Below are 19,413 nucleotides of genomic sequence, written 5' to 3'. Positions count from 1 at the left end.
GTTTTTTATTAGTTAAGCATTTTAGTACGGGAATACGGGGAGGAATATTCCTATTTGTTTCGGGAAGTCGTGGGTTTTCTGGATAGTGGGGATACACCTACCTCCTTTTTGTCCTTATATGGTCCTCTCTGGAAGTATGATAGCACTGGTAGGATGTCATTTAGCAAGGAGATGTATTATAATGACCATATACTGTGGCTGGAAGTTACTTGCAGGTGGCTTTTGTCACCATATTGGTTTTGGCAAGTTCTGGCTGGTCTCCCTGTCTCATCTTGATTTACAGGTCTCCTGTCTCCAATGGCCATTATTGGTTTTGTAGCAGGCCCTACCAGGTGGTTAATGGTTTTCTTGGAGGCCCTGCCTCCACCCTCCCTATCTCAGTTCTGAGATAGTGTTCTAACTCAGTTGTTAAAAACAAACACACCGTTAAAGAGAAAACTACAGGCCCCAAATGGCCTCACTTGTGCTAAATAGCTCATGATACCAAACCTAGATTTGATACCTGACCCATTGCACTTTGATCTCTGTCAGAAATATACTCTTAAACAATCAGTCTGGAATTTTCTGGTAAACACCACTGAGGTAATCAGTCCTTACTGCGCTCTCCAACCACATCCCTGTAGAATGAAGAGGCAATCTGCATGATAGAAACCCTTGCCCTTCTCCCCCTCCTCCCTAGTCTTGTTGTCCTTTCTTTTCTTTTGTTAGCAGCTCTCTTGCCCCACCCTTATTCCTATAAAAACCTTCTATTTTCCTATAAAAACCTTCTATTTTGTACACCCTGTCCAGGGCCCTTTAATAAAGTCAATTTGATTGTCAAGTTTATTTGGTTAAATTTTGTTTTTCGACAAACAAAACTCCAAAACCTAGTGTATTCGAGCAGTAGTTGTGGAACAGCACTACCACTCTGGCAACACCCTGAGGGCTTGTAAAAACACAAATTACTGGGCTCCACCCCTTGAGTTTCTAGTGCAATTGGCCTGGCCTGGAGCCTGGAAATTTTCCTTTCTAACTAGAATCCCTAGGTAGGACTGATGCAGCCAGTTCAGGACCACACTTTGAGATCCACTGTGTGATCCAAAACTTCTGCTTACCTCCCCCACATCAGGATACTCCAAGGTTCTCTGCACCTCTTCTGAGGAGAGATTCGGGCCAGGTGGCATTTAGGCCGGGGTCTAGCCCAACACATTCCTTCCGAGGCCAATCACTGAGGCTCAGAAGTACAAGGGCAAGAAATCATCAGGCAGCTGCTGGTCGGGCTAACCGAGTTGCTGCAGGCTCTGCCCTCGCACGTGACCGCTGGGCGTCTACACCTTCGTCTGTCTTCTGCCTCCTCCCCACCCCCAGAGCCTGACGGTCCGAGTGGAGCCGCAGGACCGCCCCAGTCTCCCAGGCCTGTGGCCGTGACCCGCGATGGCGCTGCTGGACGCGATCTTCTGCTGCCTGTTGACCATCTGGCACTGCCAACCCGGTCTGGGACTGCCCCTGGCGCCCGCAGGCTTTCCGAGTCCCGCTGCGGCGGTGGGTGAGTCGTCCGCATCCCGTCCCCTCCCCGGAGCGGCCGGAGGGCGCCGGGGCGGAAGCGCCCGCTCAGTCAGAAGTGCGTGGGGCCGCGGGGCGCCCCCACCCGGACTCCAGCGAACTGGGCCCCAGATGCGCTGGGCGCCAACACCTTCTGCTGGGCGCGGGAGGGCGAGAGCCACGGAGGGACCGGAGCGCCGAGTCGACCCGCGGGGAGGCAGCGGCTTGACTGGGAGAAGGACCTGCTCCCGTGGGGGTGCCCCTAGGGGGCGCGGCAGCTGGATTCCACCTCCCGCGAGGTGGTTTACACTTTGTGCCTCCGGATGTTTTGCTCCCAGGGGGAGGGAAGGAAAAGCTGCGTGCTAACAGGAAAAAAGAAGCTGGCAGCTGGATGTCCCGCCCTTCCAGCGGCCCCGAATCTGCCCAGAGCCCAGAGGGAGCTACAAACTTTCTGCCTCACCTGAGGGGGGTGCATTTCAGTGGCACTCAGTATCTTCTGTCCCGCTCACCGAGTTTGGTGGCCTTTTCTTTCCACTCCCTCATGCAGAGTACGGTCACAGCCTCGGTGCTACCCACACCTAGTCTACGTTAGAAATCATGGGGCCTTCATTTCACTTTTCCTGGACGCTGGGATCCCCGCGGGCGAGGCCAATTTCATTCATTCCTAACACTTTACCCAGTGCCTGTGACAGTGATGGGTCTCAAAAGTGTGGTCTGGGACCAGCAGCACCAGCACCACTTCAACTTGTTAAAAAACTGCATGTTTTCAATCCCAACCCGAACCTACCGAATCCGAAACGCCGAGAATTGGGGCCTGACAATTTGTTTAACAAACGCTCCTGGAAATTCTGATATAGAGTTTGAGAACCCCTGTTGCAGAGTAGATAAATGTTGGGTGAGGGATTTTTGAGCCTTCCGCTTCAAAGATCAAGGTACCCACACCTTCCAGACTCCCTTTAAAAAAATAGTTGCTCTGTTATTTAGAGGGGGAAAAATTAGATAGATGGAATTCTGTCCCGTGCTTTCCGCACAGCTGTCTCTGAAACTCAGTGCAGTGCTTAGTCCCAAACCTCTCTACTCTTTGCTCTTGCCTCTCAAGCACTTTGGAAATACTCTGTGAAAAATGCCCTCTCTTTGTCTGAAAGCCAAGTCCTCGTGACTCAGCTGTCAGGCGGTTGAGAGCAAGAACTATAAATCTGGTTTCCCAACTGTCATTCACAGCAAGAAGTTGTTTCAAAATATACTTCTGTATGCTGGTTCCTGCTTTTATTAAAGCTGGAGCTATGTTTAATTATGTGGCTGTTTAGGATTTCGAGATAAAATGTCTCAGGTGGCGTGAGACCAACCAATGGGAAATTAACCTTTTGCTTTTAAGAATCTGATTGGTGAAGGCTCTAGTGACAAGGTGCTGGGGTCTAGTGACTCTCCAGTTCACACTTCCGTGTTTTGGTAGAGAAGCAACAAGTTGAGTTACCTAGGGAAGAGGGAGAAGGGTGACCGGGGTTCAAAGAGCTGCTAAGTGTTGACTTAGCAGTTTCACACCGGATATATTATTTTACATGTGTTTTCACTTGATGTGACCTTCCCCTTTCCTCCTCGCCCATCCCAAAATGCTTGGATTTCCTTACAACCCTCGCCATGACTGGCTTCTGCTCACTTGATATTTGTGTGTGTGTGTGTGTGTGTGTGTGTGTGTGTGTGTGTGTGTGTGTGCAAATTCCCGGTTCAGTTTTCTGTCCTGTCAAGTCCTGGTGGTCAGAGGACAACAACCCAGAGGAGCTTCCCCTGAGTGTGTTTAGCCACAATTCTTTAGACTTAGTAGGTTAGGACCTGCGGGACTATTTGGTAGGACCTGACATAAACAAATAAAAACACCTATTTTAAACAGCCATATGTCCAAACATCTAAATTATGGTTTACTAGGTCCTTGAGAATAAATTAAAACTTTCTAAGATAGGTTGTAAGTTTTTCTGTTTTTTCCTTTTTTTGGTATAATTATGAGCATTTATCTAGCTATGTTGACAACACACAGACACATACAAACATTTGTGGGCATCTTTTAAAGATTATCTGGAGAACAAGATAGTAAGTGTGGTATAGTGGAAAGAACTTTGGATTGTGAACCGGAGAGTCTGGATGGGAGTGTGGGCTCTGCCACAGGCCAGGTCTGTGGTCTTGGAAACAGACACACACATAGGTGGGAGGTGAGGCCTCCAGAGGTTCATTACTCATAAATTCCAGGTTAAGAACCTGTCGGAGCTCCGTTCTTGGCATCTATTTAAAGACACCCTTCAGTGCATCTAAGTAATTATTTACCCCTCACTTATCTGTCTGGCAATGCGGTGTTGTGGAGAGAGCGCCGGACTGCCAGTCTGGAGAGACTGGTTCCAGTTTAGCTTTCATTGCTGAGTCACCGTGTGATCTTGAGGAAATCTTGAAATCTGTCTATGTCTAATTATAGAATGTTTGTTGAGGGCCTACTATAGGTCAGGCATATTCTAGATGCTAAATTATATCAGAGGGACGTGTCCTTCAATGTGTTTCCAGTTTTTGTTTACAAAAATTTAATGTATTTATAATCTCATGTCCCTTAATCAGCACAGTATATCATGTAGGTGCTGTCATTATCTATTTTACATGAGGTGAGTGAGACAGAAGGCCATTTGAAAGTGAGCACATGCAGAGATGTGGCGTGTGCAGTGGTTAAGAACAACGCGGCCGAACAACGCGGCCTCTGGAGTCAGATTTCCTGAATTCCTGTCTTGGCTCTGTTGCCTATGACATATTAATCTCTGCGTGCTGCAGTTCCTTACTTGCAAAATGGAAATAATGATGAGTTAATATATGTAAAGCATTAACAGAAAGTACTAAACTTACAGTAAGTACTTGATAAATTTAAACTATTCTTTGGAAATGAGGAAGTTCAATCTTAAATGCAAACTTGGAGTTACAAAATAATAAGGGTACAATTAACATTGAACTTACTAGATGCCAGGCACCTTCTAAGAGCTTTGCTTCTATTAAGTCATTTAACCCTCAGGTGGTAGGCAGTAATAGCTTCCCCATTTTATAGATGAAACAAGCCAAGATCATACAGCTAGATTAGCCAGTGGAGCTTGGATTCAAAGTCAGGTAGTCTGATTCTTGTCCCTACTCTGAACCATAACACTGTACTGTGCGGTGTGCAGTTTACTACACCTTAACATTTCACAAATAATAATATACATGGAAGGACAATTCTGAGCTATTTGCTATCTCCACTTTGCTTGTTGGATAAAGTATGTCTAAACTGGTGATAAAAGTAGGCATATTTTCTGCATTATAGGATAAAATAAATCCCTTTTGGCTAATGTTTTCAAATGGGGACTGCATACCAAGTAATTGACCATAAAGACTATTTTACCTCTATCTTTCTTCTGGATCTTTTGTTTACCATTTCTTAACTGTGAATTTAAATGTGTTATAAAATTATAACGATGTTGTGAAGAAACAACTTACCTTTTCTATCTTAACAAATTAACTGTTTTCAATTTTCTTTTTACTTTATTATTCCAGCTTTGGGTTTTATTCTAGTGTTTGCTTACATGCACACTCAGCATTTTTCATCTTTGTGTAGATAACAGTTTGCATTCTACTTTGCTCCATGCTTCTGGTGTAGTTATGTGGTGCTACTGTCACTTCTGATGTATTTCTGATGTAAATTACAGAGTGAACTCAAAATTAAAAGTGTGAAAAAGTCTCAATATTAAAACAATGTAGAAGATATTCCTCTAAAAACTTTTAAGAACTTCTGGAATTCAATTTTTGGGTTAAAGCTAGTATTAAAGTTTTATAGTCTTTCCCCATTAATGTTAAGAGGGAAGGTTTTGCAAGAATTTAGATTTACACAAGATTGCCACGGGGATACGAAAGTTAATTTGGGGAATATAATCAATAATGTAAAGATTTTGTAGGGTATCTGATGGACACTTGTCTCATTAGGGAGATCACTTCATGGGCAGTGTAGATGCCTGATAACTGCTCTGTACACCTGAAGCTGAATAATAATCAATGTCAATTATAAGTATATATATTATACATACATATATATTCACAATAAATGGAGTACAGCATAAGGAATAGAGACAGTGGAAATGTAATGGCTGTATGCGATGTCAGAGGGATAGTAGATTAGGGGAGAGGGGTTATCACTTTGTGAGGAGTGTAAATGATAAATGTCTATTACATTGTTGTGTACACCTGAAACTAATAAAAAAAATAGAATTTAGGTGACTTAATATTTAGTTCCTGGTTCTACAATCTATTCACTGTGTCACCCTAACAAACCGCATGCTATTTCTATATGAGTTTTTCTACAAGAAGCATGTAAATAAATTATAAAACTTTACATTTTGGAATGAAACAGACATGCTGTTAAGACACAATATGATATTATTATTGACCTCCTAGAAGGATGTCTCTGTATATTTCATTATGCAGTTTGTGTTTGTCATATAGTCTTGTTATCCCTGACCTCCTCAGTTCTGGCACATGTAAGTAGTAAATTCTAGTACATTCTTCCTACTGTCCTTAGACTCTTCATCTCACAGGAAAAGATTGTATCTAACTTCAGGGCATATGAACACTTAAATTACTAAGACTTTGCTCCATAACAGGGAGGAGCAACTGTGTCTAGACTTACTGTAAATATTTGTATGGGAATACCAAAAAAAAGTAGATTTAGCACCATTTCTTTTCTAATCAACAGGACAGTTTTGGCATGTGACTGACTTACACTTAGACCCTACTTACCACATCACAGATGACCACGCAAAAGTGTGTGCTTCATCCAAAGGCATAAATGCCTCTGATCCTGGACCCTTTGGAGATGTTATGTGTGATTCTCCATATCACCTTATTTTGTCAGCATTTGATTTTATTAAAAATTCAGAACAAGAAGCATCTTTCATGATATGGACAGGGTAAGTGATTATATAAAGACCATCAGTTATTCAGTATTTACCTATAGTATCCTAAGCTTCATTAGAAAGCTGAATTCCATAAGATTAATTATGTTTAAGAATTATTTGGGTTTAAAAAATACTAGGTCAAATTAATCAACATTGTTAGAGATAAGAAAAATTTTGTCTTTTTTTTAGAATACAAGAAAGATGTTGATGTTAATGAACATGAATCCATAAATAGCACACATGTATCAGTGTCTTGAAGTATTTATTAATGTGATAAATGTCTTGGTTAAATAATTGAAGACAGATGGCAACAATAGGAGTTAGTCTGTGATAGCAATTTCGTATCATCTTCTGGTGGTATAATTGATTAATTAATTCTATCCATCATTGTAGAGTGAAGAGGCCTATACTTCCTGTAATAATGACCATGGCACTATTTTAATTAATTTATACATTGTAACTCATTTAATCTTTATAATAGATATTATTATTAATTATTATTCCCATTTTACAGATGAGGAAATGAAGGCACTGAGCACCTAAGTAACCTGCCCAAGTGCACATAGCTAGTAAGTGGCAAACTGGGATTTGAATCCAGGCATTTGGGCTCTGGAATCTGTACTTTTAATTACTAAAATTTTTTACCTTTCATAAATTTTCAGTCAGGCAGTGAAATTGGCTGATATTTCTAGTTTACCTTTTGTAATTTCACTTTTTTTTTGTGTAGGATTAAGGTAAATGAAGAGTAGTTTATCAACTCTTAATTATCTGTTGTTTTTTTGGTGGAGCAAGGCTTCACACATAAATCTAGTACTTTTTTATAGAAACTGATTTTATTCTCTATGGTTCTTTTCCTTTCCAGGGATAGCCCACCTCATGTTCCAGTGCATGAACTCTCAACAGACAGAGTCATAAGTGTGATTGCTAATATGACAACTACCGTCCAGAGTCTCTTTCCAAATCTCCAGGTTTTCCCTGCGCTGGGTAATCATGACTATTGGCCACAGGTAAATTTGACCTCAACTTCCAGAAGTGCTTAAAGGATTTTACCCATCAGTAGTGTCAAAATTATGACAATAACTAGCTGATGGTAGAGTGTGGGAGTGGGGCTTATCGAGGCAATGTGCTCTTAATGCCAACCATCAAGGATGGCAGCATGAGTGTTTTGGGGGGCGGATTTTAAAGTGACTCTTAGTAATTGGTAAAATGTTATGTCCATAGTGAGTTTTCAGAAGCACATTACCTCGTTTGTGAACCATTGATTTTTGTTTTCTTTTATAATCTTAATTTCTTGTTTATGAATAATTTTGTCATTCATTTGTATTTCCATGATAAGGTTAGCAAGGAAGGTTAACGCTGACAAATGCTTACATTTTTCAGAATTTCAGTGAGACATAGAAAGCTCTCCACACTCTAATATAATCTAAGCTAGTCTGTGATTAAAAACTTTAAAAATATAGGAAGCTATTGTAAGAACCAAAGAGAGAGGTCCATGTTCAAGTCCTGCTTATCAATTTAAGGTATGATTCAAGGCAGACGCTGTTCAGAATATGTAATGCCTGTATAGCCTGGGCTTCAACTTATCAGAGCAGTCATTTGTTAAGTAGCCTGTGCATAACTGCCATAGCTGGATACCAACCCTGGTTATACGGTCTTGTTATAGTAGTGTAGAATCCCAGATTTGTACAAATTCAAGAGATCTCAGAATTTTACTCCAGGGCTTTGCAAACTGTGGTCTGTGTTCCAAATTTGGCCTGCCACTTGTTTTTATAAATAAAGTTTTATTGGGACACAGCCATGGCTATTCTTTCTGTATTGCCTGTGGCTTTTATAACGGTAGAGTAGAATAGTTGTGACAGAGACCATATCATTCATAAGCCTAAACTAATTATTATTTGGCCTTTTATAGAAAAAGTTTGCTGAGCCTTGTCTAGATCTACTCTTCATATTATAGATGAGAAAACCGAGGCCTAGAAAGGATAAGTTGCTTGTTCAAGCGCTCACAATCACTTAGAGGGGAGCCCATATCCTGGATCTTTTGTATTCAGTTAGACCCACATCTTTCACACATCCTTATTCTTGCCAGACTAACATAATTGGTATCTCCAGAACACAATATTTACTTTCAGGACTCTCTTTGTCTACATTTTTCTTTTTTCTTAGAGTATTTTTCCCATCTTCTATCAAAAGGATGCTTCATGAGGGTCTTGAATATATTAGTTCGTCTAACCTGAATACAGTGATTTTGAAAAGTTGTACTCTAGGATGAGCTTAAGTTTCAAGTGACTTCTTGGCACTGGCCTCCAGTCTTGATGAACAATATGTGAGTCTTGGAGAGTTGGCCTCTCAACCAGTGGTTGACTTTTGTTACTGTTGAGATGTTAGACCACACAGTATGGTGGTTTGGGGATGAAAAATCTCCAGGAGCCAGAGGTTACACACATTGTTTTTATATGCTTTAGGTGACGGGCAGACTGGTATAATAGAAACATGGGGTTTAGAGTCACATTCACCAGAATGGAAATCCCTGTCCTGCACTATTTCTAATAGCATGACCAACTTGGATACTTCACTTAATGTCCCTAATCCACAGGACATTCACTTATAATAGGATCAATAATACCCGCCTTGCAACATTTTTGTGAGAATTAGTGACACGAGATAAAAAAGGCATAACTTCCTACCTGGCATATAATAAACCCTCAATGAGTGGAGTGGTGGTTATAGCATTAAGTTGTGACATGCGATACCTTTTTCTCAACTCCTTTGAGGATTTGTTTCATTTTACTTTTATCTTTGTCTTCTTTTTATGAAGTCACATCTTATAATATTTCAGAAATATAGATACCTTCCAACTTCTAAACTATATCCTATTATATGTACAGCTATGGTAATTGGGCAGCCTGTATACCTTAAATAGTTGTGTTGGTTTTTTACTCTTTCTTGATTATGACTTTGTATCTGAAAAATCTTTGTATTATTCTACTGCCATTGTTTTACACCACATGTTACATTTCAGGAATGTCAAATGTAACATGAAAGCCCCACAACAAATTTTACTAGAGACTGATATCTGAGATTGAATTCTGGTGGATGTTAATAACAAATACATTTGCCATGTGTTATTTCCATTAAAACCCCGTCAGCATCTGTATAAACACAACTGCATAAACATGCATATACATATGTATGTCCTCACCCATTCCATTAGAACTTAATACTAGTGTGGGCAGCCCAGGCATTCCTTCCAGGGTCCTCATTTACTCTTACACTGGTAAGGCCGGTACCACGAAACTTCTGGGTGGGTCACCTCCCATCACACTGTGGAGTTTAGTTCTCAACAGTGGTCATGTCACAGCCAAAAAGGACTGATGATAACATGGTGCAATAGATAATTGGACGTAAGAGTAATGGTGCACGGACCTGGGATTTAGACCCAGCTCTGAGATTGACCCATTGTCCCTGGATAAACCACCTAACTAACCTGGTGTTGATATTTCTCATATTTAAAATAGAAAAGTCTAGAGTAATTTTTATATGATTTTAAGATTCTTCATGCCATTCCAGTATGTTGGCATCCATCCCAAAGTAAACAAATGGCTAAGACTGATGATGTTCACCAATTTTTAATCAGAATCTAGATTGGCCTAGAACATTGTGTAATGTTCAGACAGATGACTCTGATCTCTGACACAAACTGAAAATATACTTCGGATAATTAGTTATAGTTAAACAAGTCATTTGGTTAGTACTTACTCTGAATGTATTTACTTTCATCATGTATTAGGCATATAGATTAGGAACTAACGTGACTAGGGTGTCATCTTGAAAAACAACTAAGCATTTTAATTGATGCTGACAGGAAAACTTTAAGAAATAGGTCTCTGTCACTAATGTAGAGAAGAAAATGTGGAAAGTGAAGAAAATGGCTTCAGTTTTTTAATTTAAGTGTTTAAAACAAAAAATAGTAATTACCCAATTTTACAAATGATTTCTGGGTTTTTAGTCAGTATCTATTTCCTTAAAATTTTGTTTTTTTCTTCCCTAGGTCTTATGTCACTATAAAGATACTTTATTGTAATATGATAACATAGGATGATAAAAGATACTTTATGAAAATAAAATTAATGTTGTATATATCTAGCATAATATTACAAAAATAAAAACATTTTTGATATAATTTAGGCTGACATAAGAGAATTCTTCAAATAAAAAGCTTGTGGTTGTAAGTCTTTATTCAAACAGTTAAGAAGCTTTATACTGGTGTTAACATTTCAGAGGACTTGGTTTAATTCTAAAACCATGTAATTTCTCCATTCTTTCTGCATACTACACTAGGCCCTGCCTGTTCAGGCCCAAACCTGTCTTCAGTGTCTCTTTAATAGCATATGCTCACATCCATCCTATACCCTGGCCACACTAAAATGCATTCTCTTCTCTGTATATGGAACTGTGTTTGCATCAGCTATTGTTTTTGCTTTGATGCCTTTTAAAAAGAATATGGTTAGTGTACAATATTAATATTAGTTTCAGGTATATAACATAGTGATTCGACATTTATATACCTAACAAAGGGCTCACTATGACAAGTCTAGTAACCATCTGACATGTATAAAGTTATTACAATATTATTGACTATATTCCCTATGCTATACTTTACATCCCTGTGACTTATTGATTTTATAACCGGAAATGTGTTCCTCTTGTTCCTTTTTACCTTTTTTGACATTTTTCTCATCTCCTTACCCACTGGCAACCATCAGTTTGTTCTCTATGCCTATGAGTCGGTTTCTGTTTTGTTTTGATTTTTAGATTTTACATGTAAGTGAAATCATAAAGTATTTGTCCTTCTCTGTCTGATGACTTTTTTTTGTCAACAGTAATGAATCACTATTCAAGGCTTGGTTCAAATGCTCTCTTCTTTCTCCCCTCTGACTCTCTGGACCAGACTTGATTGTTTCTACACTCTCAGAACCTCTGCAGTAGCACCTAGCACATTACATTGCCTTATAGGTTTGTTTATATTCTGTCTCTGTTTCCCCAACTAAGTTATAAATTCCTTGAAGATTAAGTCTATCTGGTATCCCACCTTGTATTTCCAGATGCCTAACATAGTAGTGAGCACTCAAGTAATGTTTAAATTAATTAATCCACATATCTTTAGAGTTTCAATGGTGAATGATGTTCTTTGTGGCCAGGATCAACTGCCTACATTCACCAGCAAGGTGTACAGTGCAGTAGCAAACCTCTGGAAACCATGGTTAGATGAAGAAGCTATTCGTACTTTAAGGAAAGGTGAGTAAAAGATTTACTTATCCCCATTTGTGTCTGCATTTTTTTCCCATGTTGTTTAGACTTAGATCTTTAATATTTGGTTGCGTGTACCAATTCTGGAGAGCCATAAGTCTTGTTTGAAAGTTGAGGAAAGGCATGGATGGTGAGCGGGCCCAGGACAAAAAAGCAAGGCCGAGATCTCAGTGGCTAATACTGACAGTAGATTCTTGGGTGTTCTGTTACCACTGGTTCACTGGTGTGAATGGGGCTATGCCTTCAAGCGTCATCTCCACAAAGATGTAACAACTCTCATTTGTCTGCCATTTCTTCAGTCGTCTCTGGCAAGTTCCATGTGTGTTCCCATTCTTTGGATTTTGTATTTCACAATTATTCTCATCTTAACTCCCTAATCATATAAAAGTAGGAGTTGATAGATTAATCTTTCTTTTACAAAATTCAGTACCTCATGGCTTAGTGCCAACATATTTAATTATCTTTTCATCTGAATATCGCATACATCTATTGTTACTTCTACATGTGGAAGTGCCAGCTTTGGACCTAACACATGGTAGTTTTGCAATAAATGTCTGTTAAAAGGGATTCTTATCTAATGACAACCTATGCATGTACAAACCAAAGTATGAAAAATAAATATAACCATCCTGACTGCCTTATAAACCTTAAGTAAGAATTTGCTTTCACAGTGACTGCATATCTGTGTGTTTTTCTAGAATGTGGTTTAAATTTGTTTTTATAGGTGGCTTTTATTCACAGAAAGTTTCAACTAATCCGAACCTTAGGATCATCAGTCTAAACACAAACTTGTACTACGGCCCAGATGTCGTCACCCTGAATGAGACTGACCCAGCAAATCAGTTTGAATGGCTAGAAAGTACACTGAATATCTCTCAGCAAAATAAGGAGAAGGTAGGTTTCATAGATCAAAATCATCAGGGGATAAAAGGGAGGCTAAATGTGTATATTTGTTAAACTTGAGAGAGGTCAGGTATTAATAAAAGTTAAAATTTGAAGATGTTTTCACATGAAACACCTCATGATTCGTGTCTGTCATTATTTGTTTTGTTTTGTTTTTAATGTTTTGGGGATTGAGTGACATCAAATGATATAAAAAGTGGCTAATATAAAGAAAATTATGACCAACGTCACAGTTACCTTATATTATAAACAGTGTAGTTTAAATGAGACAAGTGCAAATATCGTGAAATTAATAGTTTCCTAATTTCATCTTCTTTTGGTAATACCTAGGAGAGAGAGTATATTTGCTTTCTAAGTTTTAACGAATCTACTTTTAATCTTGGGTATCTAAATGGCATTTAGTTATGACAAGTGTGCAAAAAGATTTCGTCAGTCCCCCTTGTGTTTCTTTCTTTAGGTATACATCATAGCTCATATTCCAGTGGGGTATCTGCCCTATTCAATGAGCACTACAGCCATGAGAGAATACTATAATGAAAAATTGATAGATATTTTTAGAAAATACAGCAATGTCATTGCAGGACAATTTTATGGACACACTCACAGAGACAGCATTATGGTTCTTTCCGATAAAAAAGGTAATGCAATGTCTTGTTTGTATTTCCCCAATTCAAGATGCTAAAGCAAAGCTGAGGATCTCCAGTAATTTTTGCTGATTTAGTAAATTAAATGTTTCCTACAGTGGACCTGCCAACACCAGCTTTTATTTAATTACCTTCCATTATTGTATGGTGAGTGGCCATATCATAGTCCTACAGTTGGGTTTCTTCCTGTTAGCGCCACAGGGCTACTGTCTTTTGATTGGTGTCAACACAAGACTTTGAAACCCTCATGTCACTCAAATTTGCTTTTAGATCCTCAAGTTTAGAGAAATTACTGTTTGATATTTACCCGCTAGACTCATTTCTTTTAATATGACTTGTTTTACTTCTGTGAATTTAAAGATCAAGTGCGATTTATTTTACCATTGGTTTAAAATAAAATATATTAAGCTCTTTCAAGTGCTTAGTGACATTGTCATCTTCTCAGCCTTAAAAGAAAAAAAAATAGATTAAACTCTAGCATCAAATGAAATAGGGATTATCTATGTTTAAAAATTTTGTCTGCATGAGGGCAGAAAACTGAGAGTTAACAAAATGAGAGTTCTGATTTTATAGTAGTCAGCCAAGAGAAAAAACAACATGTATTTTTTTTCAGTAATTGGTGAACAGTTATGAAATGCTTTACCTCTTTCATTTAGAATGAGTGGGCTGGTAAAAATGACCATTTTCCAGCATTTGATAGCTTTTTTACTCAGAAAGAAATTTAGTTCTATGATAGTATAAAATATGGTGACACATTAATAAAATTCTTATTATGTAATTATTAGAATATTGTCTCAGGTAGAGATACAGAACAAAATAGTTTTGTATTTATGTGTGAGTGTACTTATAAAACTTGAATTTTTAAATTAAATTTTTCAAATATATAAAAGCAGAGAGAATGATAAAACAAACCCCCATGTACCATCACTTATATTTAACATCTATCAACACTTTGCCAGATTACTGACTCTGAGTGGTGAACACACAATGTGATATATATAGATGATGTGTTATAGAATTGTACACCTAAAATCTATGTAAGTTATACTAACAGTTGTCATCCCAATAAACTTTAATTACAAAAAAGAATGACTTTGCCACATTTACTTTACCTCTCCATTTTTTAGTCTTATATTTTTTGAAGTATTTGAAAGTGAATCTCAAACAACAGATCTGTGTCAGCTCTACATGCTTCTATATGCATTGCTAAAATATATAGGTAACTTGAATAACCATAATACCATTAACTTACCTAAACAAAAATCAACAATAATTCTTTGGTATCATCGAATACCAGTCCATAGTAAAAATTCCCTTATTTTCTTAAAAGTGTCTTTTTACTGTTGTCTCAAGTCAGGATCCATCAAGGATCATACATTATTTGGCTATGATGTCTGTTTATCTCTTAATCTGAAGCTGGTTCATAATTTTAATGTAGTTAAACTCAAATTCTAAAAGATTATGTTTATGTACACATGTTTTGTCCAGGAAACCCAATAAATTCTTTGTTTGTGGCTCCTGCTGTTACCCCAGTGAAGAATGCTTTACAAAAACAGACCAACAATCCTGGTATCAGACTATTTCAGTATGATCCTCATGATTATACATTATTGGTAAGTGGGCACCATTTTAGAATTGACCCCTTACTTGTGCATGTCTTTGTAGTTTTCCTTACTTTAATTGAATCTTTTCAGTGCAGCTATGTGAGTTGTATTTTATGTTAAAAATCTTATGTCTTTCTTCTTTTTTATGTTTCGCATGTCAGTACTTTCTAAGTGTGAGTTTATGATGTCAGCCTTTGGGAGGGTGTTTCTCTAAATCTCTTCTCAAGACTTCACATTTGTTTAAAGGAAGATTTCATTGGGTAGTGCCTTATCTGCCGACTAGTATGCAGGTTGAAACTTTTCACTAAGCCATATTTGTTATTAATTACTCTTCTTTAGAACATAGCTGTGAAGAAGAGTGTAGGTTCTGAACCCATACTCTCTCATGAGCTGTATTACCTAACTTCTCTGTACCAGTCTATTCTTCTGTAAAACAGGCATTAAAGTATTATTGACTTCACCAAGTTGCTGTGAGAATTATATGAACAAAAATATCCTGTGAGAATTATATGAACAAATATATGCTGTGAGAATTATATGAACAAATATATGCAAAGCACTTAGAAAAATGCTTGGCTCATAGTAAGTGCTCAATAAATATTGGCAAAACATTTTGTAAAAAAAATAAGTTGAGCTGAACATTTATCTTTGTGACAAAAGTTCTCTGGAGCTTTATATAACTCTATGCTTTAGATCAATTTAGCATCAAAGGCTGGGCATTTAGCTTCTGGGTTGTGTCTCTTTTGACAAATATAATTTGAAAAGAATTTCTCAGTTAAAGTCTCTATTAATCTAACTAGATTTTTTTCCTAGATAAATTTTAACAGGAGGTAGCTCTGTTATTCCCTAGAACATGTTTTTACAAAGGAGGTAGGTCTAGGGAAACATTTAATCCATAAATATTAGATTAAATAAGGAAATAAAGTAATTAATAGATAAACTAGTCCAAAGGAATTCTTTTATAACTATTAATTGCCTATTTTGGATCTGAATCTCAGATACAAACACACACACACACACACACACACACACACACACACACACACACCTATATGTACATGTATGTATGTGGGTATACATGTACCAACATAGAATGATGTCCCTGATAGAGCACCAAATAATTTTTAAAAGTGCAAAACAGTTTGTATAGTATGACTTCATTTTTTTTTAAAAAGAGCCAAAAAGATAGTAAAGGGGTATATATAGTCTAAATATTTATATTTGTTTTGTACATAAAGGCAGGACCAACACACATACACTGGAGTGCTGCTAAATGTTTAACAACCTGTTCACTGAGGGGAAAAAGCTCTTTGATTTGTAGTGTTTTGCCAATTTCCATGATGTAAATACTCCCATGATGACCAAGTTCAAGCTGCCAATGTAATATCAACCAACTCACAAGATTCCTGAAAATCTGACAATCGGCTCTTGTGTGTTGGTACAAGATGCCTCCAGCATACACTGCTGTGTACAAAACTATTGGCAGTGGCTACTTCTGAAGTATGTGAATTGAAGGCTTTGTATTTTGTATATCTCTCTATAGTTTAGATTATTTTCTATTATATTCTTTCATTTTTAAATAAAAACAAATGTAGATCTTCTATCAGGATTTTTTTGCTTAAAACCAATTCTCACTTTTTTTAACTACCACAACTTTAAATTAAGAATGTCACATAAATCCTCATAAGGACTCTTCTTACTGTGCAATACTTTATATGCCAAAACGTGAACCAGGGTTTGTTACTGTTTTTAACCATAGGATATGTTGCAGTATTATTTGAACCTGACAGATGCTAATCTAAAGGGAGTAGCCAACTGGAAGCCGGAATATGTCCTGACCCAGGCCTACGACATTGAAGATTTGCAGCCAAAAAGTTTGCATGGATTAGCTAAACAATTTGCAATCCCAGACAGTAAGAAATTTATAAAATACTATGATTACTTCTTTGTGAGTTATGATAGCAGTGTTATTTGCAATGCAAAATGTAAGGCCTTTCAGGTTTGTGCAATTATGAGTCTTGATCATAATTCCTATGTAGATTGCCTCAAACAATATTATGTAAGGCACAATCTATAGTATTTCACAACTTGTGTTCATAGAAAATGTAACATTGCTCTCTTTCTGAGATCAGTTTCTGGGAATTGTAAATCTTTGTGAGTTAATGAGTGGGCAAACAGAATTCCTTTCTTTCTTATGATGCCCAAATGTAAACATTTTTAATATCAGACATTTTTATTACATTGAATATATTTAAACTACCCATTACTTGAATGATGTGTTCAGGTGTAAATTTTCTGTCTTCCAGTTTATATGTATTCCAGTTTAATTATATATCTATTTTATACTCTTGTTGACCTTGTCTTTTTTATAATAAAGCAAATGATTCTTCCTACTATGATGGATTATTCTTAATAAGGTAATTTTCAGTCTTTTAATTGACTCTTGTTAAAACTTCATATGTAAACTGAGATTGAAGCTGTTTTAATCTCACATGTAAACTGAGGTTAACGCTATTTACATGCATCATCTGCTCTTGGGAAAACGCCAAGGTCTCATTAGGGCTCTAAGTCAATGAAACATCACAGGACAAGTGTTGCTTCACTCTTTACTCTGTGAATGAACAGGAGTGCTCTTTAGTACTGCTAACTTTTAAGGAGGAGAATGTCACATGTTGTACTTGTAACTGCAGTGTTAGCGCAAGGCCTAGGTCCTAGTCCAGTGCCTGACACTTGGTAAATAATTGTCGAAATTAATTGAAAGGTGTGAATATTTCTCTAAGAAGTATACTAGGATGCAGTGGTGGCATTTTCTTTGTCACAGTATTCTGAGAGAGGATAAAAATGAGCTTTCATTTCATGGGGTTGTTTTCAGAGTTCTCCCATGGTTGTTTGCTTCTCAACAGCTTTTCGCAAGCTGTTTGCTTCCAGGCTATGTGGGAGAATTAAAGTAGAAGAGAAGAGAAAGAGGCTGAGAGATTTAGGGAAAGAGATGGTTGTACACCCCAAAACATTGGTTTGCTAGAGAAGACCTACAATCAGCAGCCTTAGGTTAATCAGTAAGGAGTGTGGGATTCATTATCCTTGTGACTCGTTTGACTTCATGTAAAGAACGACTCGTAGATAGGAGAGCTCATCATAATGAAACCAAATTACCTTGATTTCCAGAGGGCTGAGAACATGAATATTACAAAATAACAATATCATATCTAAGAAACTATTAATATTCACTAGATAAACATTTGTTTTATTTAAGAAATAGTTAATTAGTGTGTTTTAGATGTGAGAATACTGAAACAAAGCAAAAATTCATTCTTATAAAATCATCACATCATTTAGAAATCATCCTACATTCAAGTATATTTAAAGTTGATACTATCAGATCACTACATCACGTATTTATGCATTTTTATACTTCACTGACAAAAATCTTAAGAAAGCAGTTTTGTACAATGTAAAGAAATTTGTTGAAAACCAAAGATGGTGTGAGCTGACTTAGACAGTGATTCCCAGCACTGGAATTAAACAAGCTTGAGTTTGCAGGATTATTGTGGATTAAATTCTTGCATCTTCTGGGAATTTGGGTCAGTGAACATAGGTGGTCCTTCTCACATTATTCTATAATTTAAAATTTTTAATGCTACCTTTTTGTATTCAGTTTACTTTTACCTTAAAATAGAACTAAATAATCTTAAAGTTTGAGTAATATTTAGATACATTGTCAGTAGTTAAATGAACTTTCAATTCTCTAATCAGAGCATGTTATGATTATTTATTATGGTTTATTTCAGATTATGTTCAATCATATAATAAATGTTATTATGTCCACAGTAAAACTTGTCTTTTTTTAAAGGTTTTTATTAAAAAATATAGCTAACATACAATATTATATTAGTTTCAGGTGTACACAATAGTTATTCAACATTTCATATCTAAAGAAGTGATCACCATGCTAAATCCAACAACCATCTGACACTGTACCACGCTATCACAATATTATTGACTGTATTCCCTATGCTGTACATTACATCCCCATGACCTATTTGTTTTATACCTGGAAATTTGGATCTTTTATTCCCTTTCCCTACCCCCCTTTTGAAATTTGTCAGTTACAGTGGACATTCAATATTATTTTATATTAATTTCACCTGTACAGCATAGTGGTTAGATATTTGTATAATTTATGAAGTGATCCCAATGACTAGCCTAGTACCCACCTGGCACTATACACAGTTATTACCATATCATTGACTATATTCCCTATGGGCTTTACTTTATGCTCCTATGACTATTTTGTAACTACCAATTTGTACTTTTTAATCCCTTCAACCTTATGCACGATGCCTCTCATCCCCAACAAATCTAGTCCCCGTCTGACCCTATATGTAGTTAATACAATATTTTTGACTATATCTCTTATGCTATACCCTACATCCCCATAACTACTTTGTAATAACCAATTTGTACTTCTTAATCCCTATACTCTCA

General features: G+C 37.1%; 1 protein-coding gene across 1 annotated transcript; it reads left to right on the top strand.

The window, feature by feature from the left end:
• The first annotated feature begins 1,216 nt into the window (after nt 1-1,216).
• On the top strand, nt 1,217-18,757 carry SMPDL3A (sphingomyelin phosphodiesterase acid like 3A). Its single transcript, XM_081044531.1, has 8 exons — nt 1,217-1,525; nt 6,269-6,482; nt 7,333-7,477; nt 11,669-11,765; nt 12,502-12,671; nt 13,138-13,318; nt 14,813-14,937; nt 16,688-18,757. Exons 1-8 carry the CDS (start codon nt 1,414-1,416, stop codon nt 17,003-17,005), a joined length of 1,362 nt encoding a protein of 453 aa, XP_080900657.1. The 5' UTR covers nt 1,217-1,413; the 3' UTR covers nt 17,006-18,757.
• Nucleotides 18,758-19,413: the final 656 nt, after the last annotated feature.

Source organism: Rhinolophus hipposideros (assembly GCF_964194185.1).
Source record: "Rhinolophus hipposideros genome assembly, chromosome: 3".
In the NCBI taxonomy this organism is placed as follows: domain Eukaryota; kingdom Metazoa; phylum Chordata; class Mammalia; order Chiroptera; family Rhinolophidae; genus Rhinolophus; species Rhinolophus hipposideros.
Note: the sequence above shows the minus strand (reverse complement) of the source record. Positions and strands in the feature narration are given on the sequence as shown.

What these genes read in the sequence shown, in the direction of transcription:
- SMPDL3A (XM_081044531.1), top strand. Translation starts at nt 1,414, where the DNA reads ATGGCGCTGCTGGACGCGATCTTCTGCTGCCTGTTGACCATCTGGCAC. An exon ending in GAGTCCCGCTGCGGCGGTGG is followed by an intron (nt 1,526 to 6,268) that starts GTGAGTCGTCCG and finishes TCTAATCAACAG; the next exon opens with GACAGTTTTGGCATGTGACT. An exon ending in GGTTCTTTCCGATAAAAAAG is followed by an intron (nt 13,319 to 14,812) that starts GTAATGCAATGT and finishes TGTTTTGTCCAG; the next exon opens with GAAACCCAATAAATTCTTTG.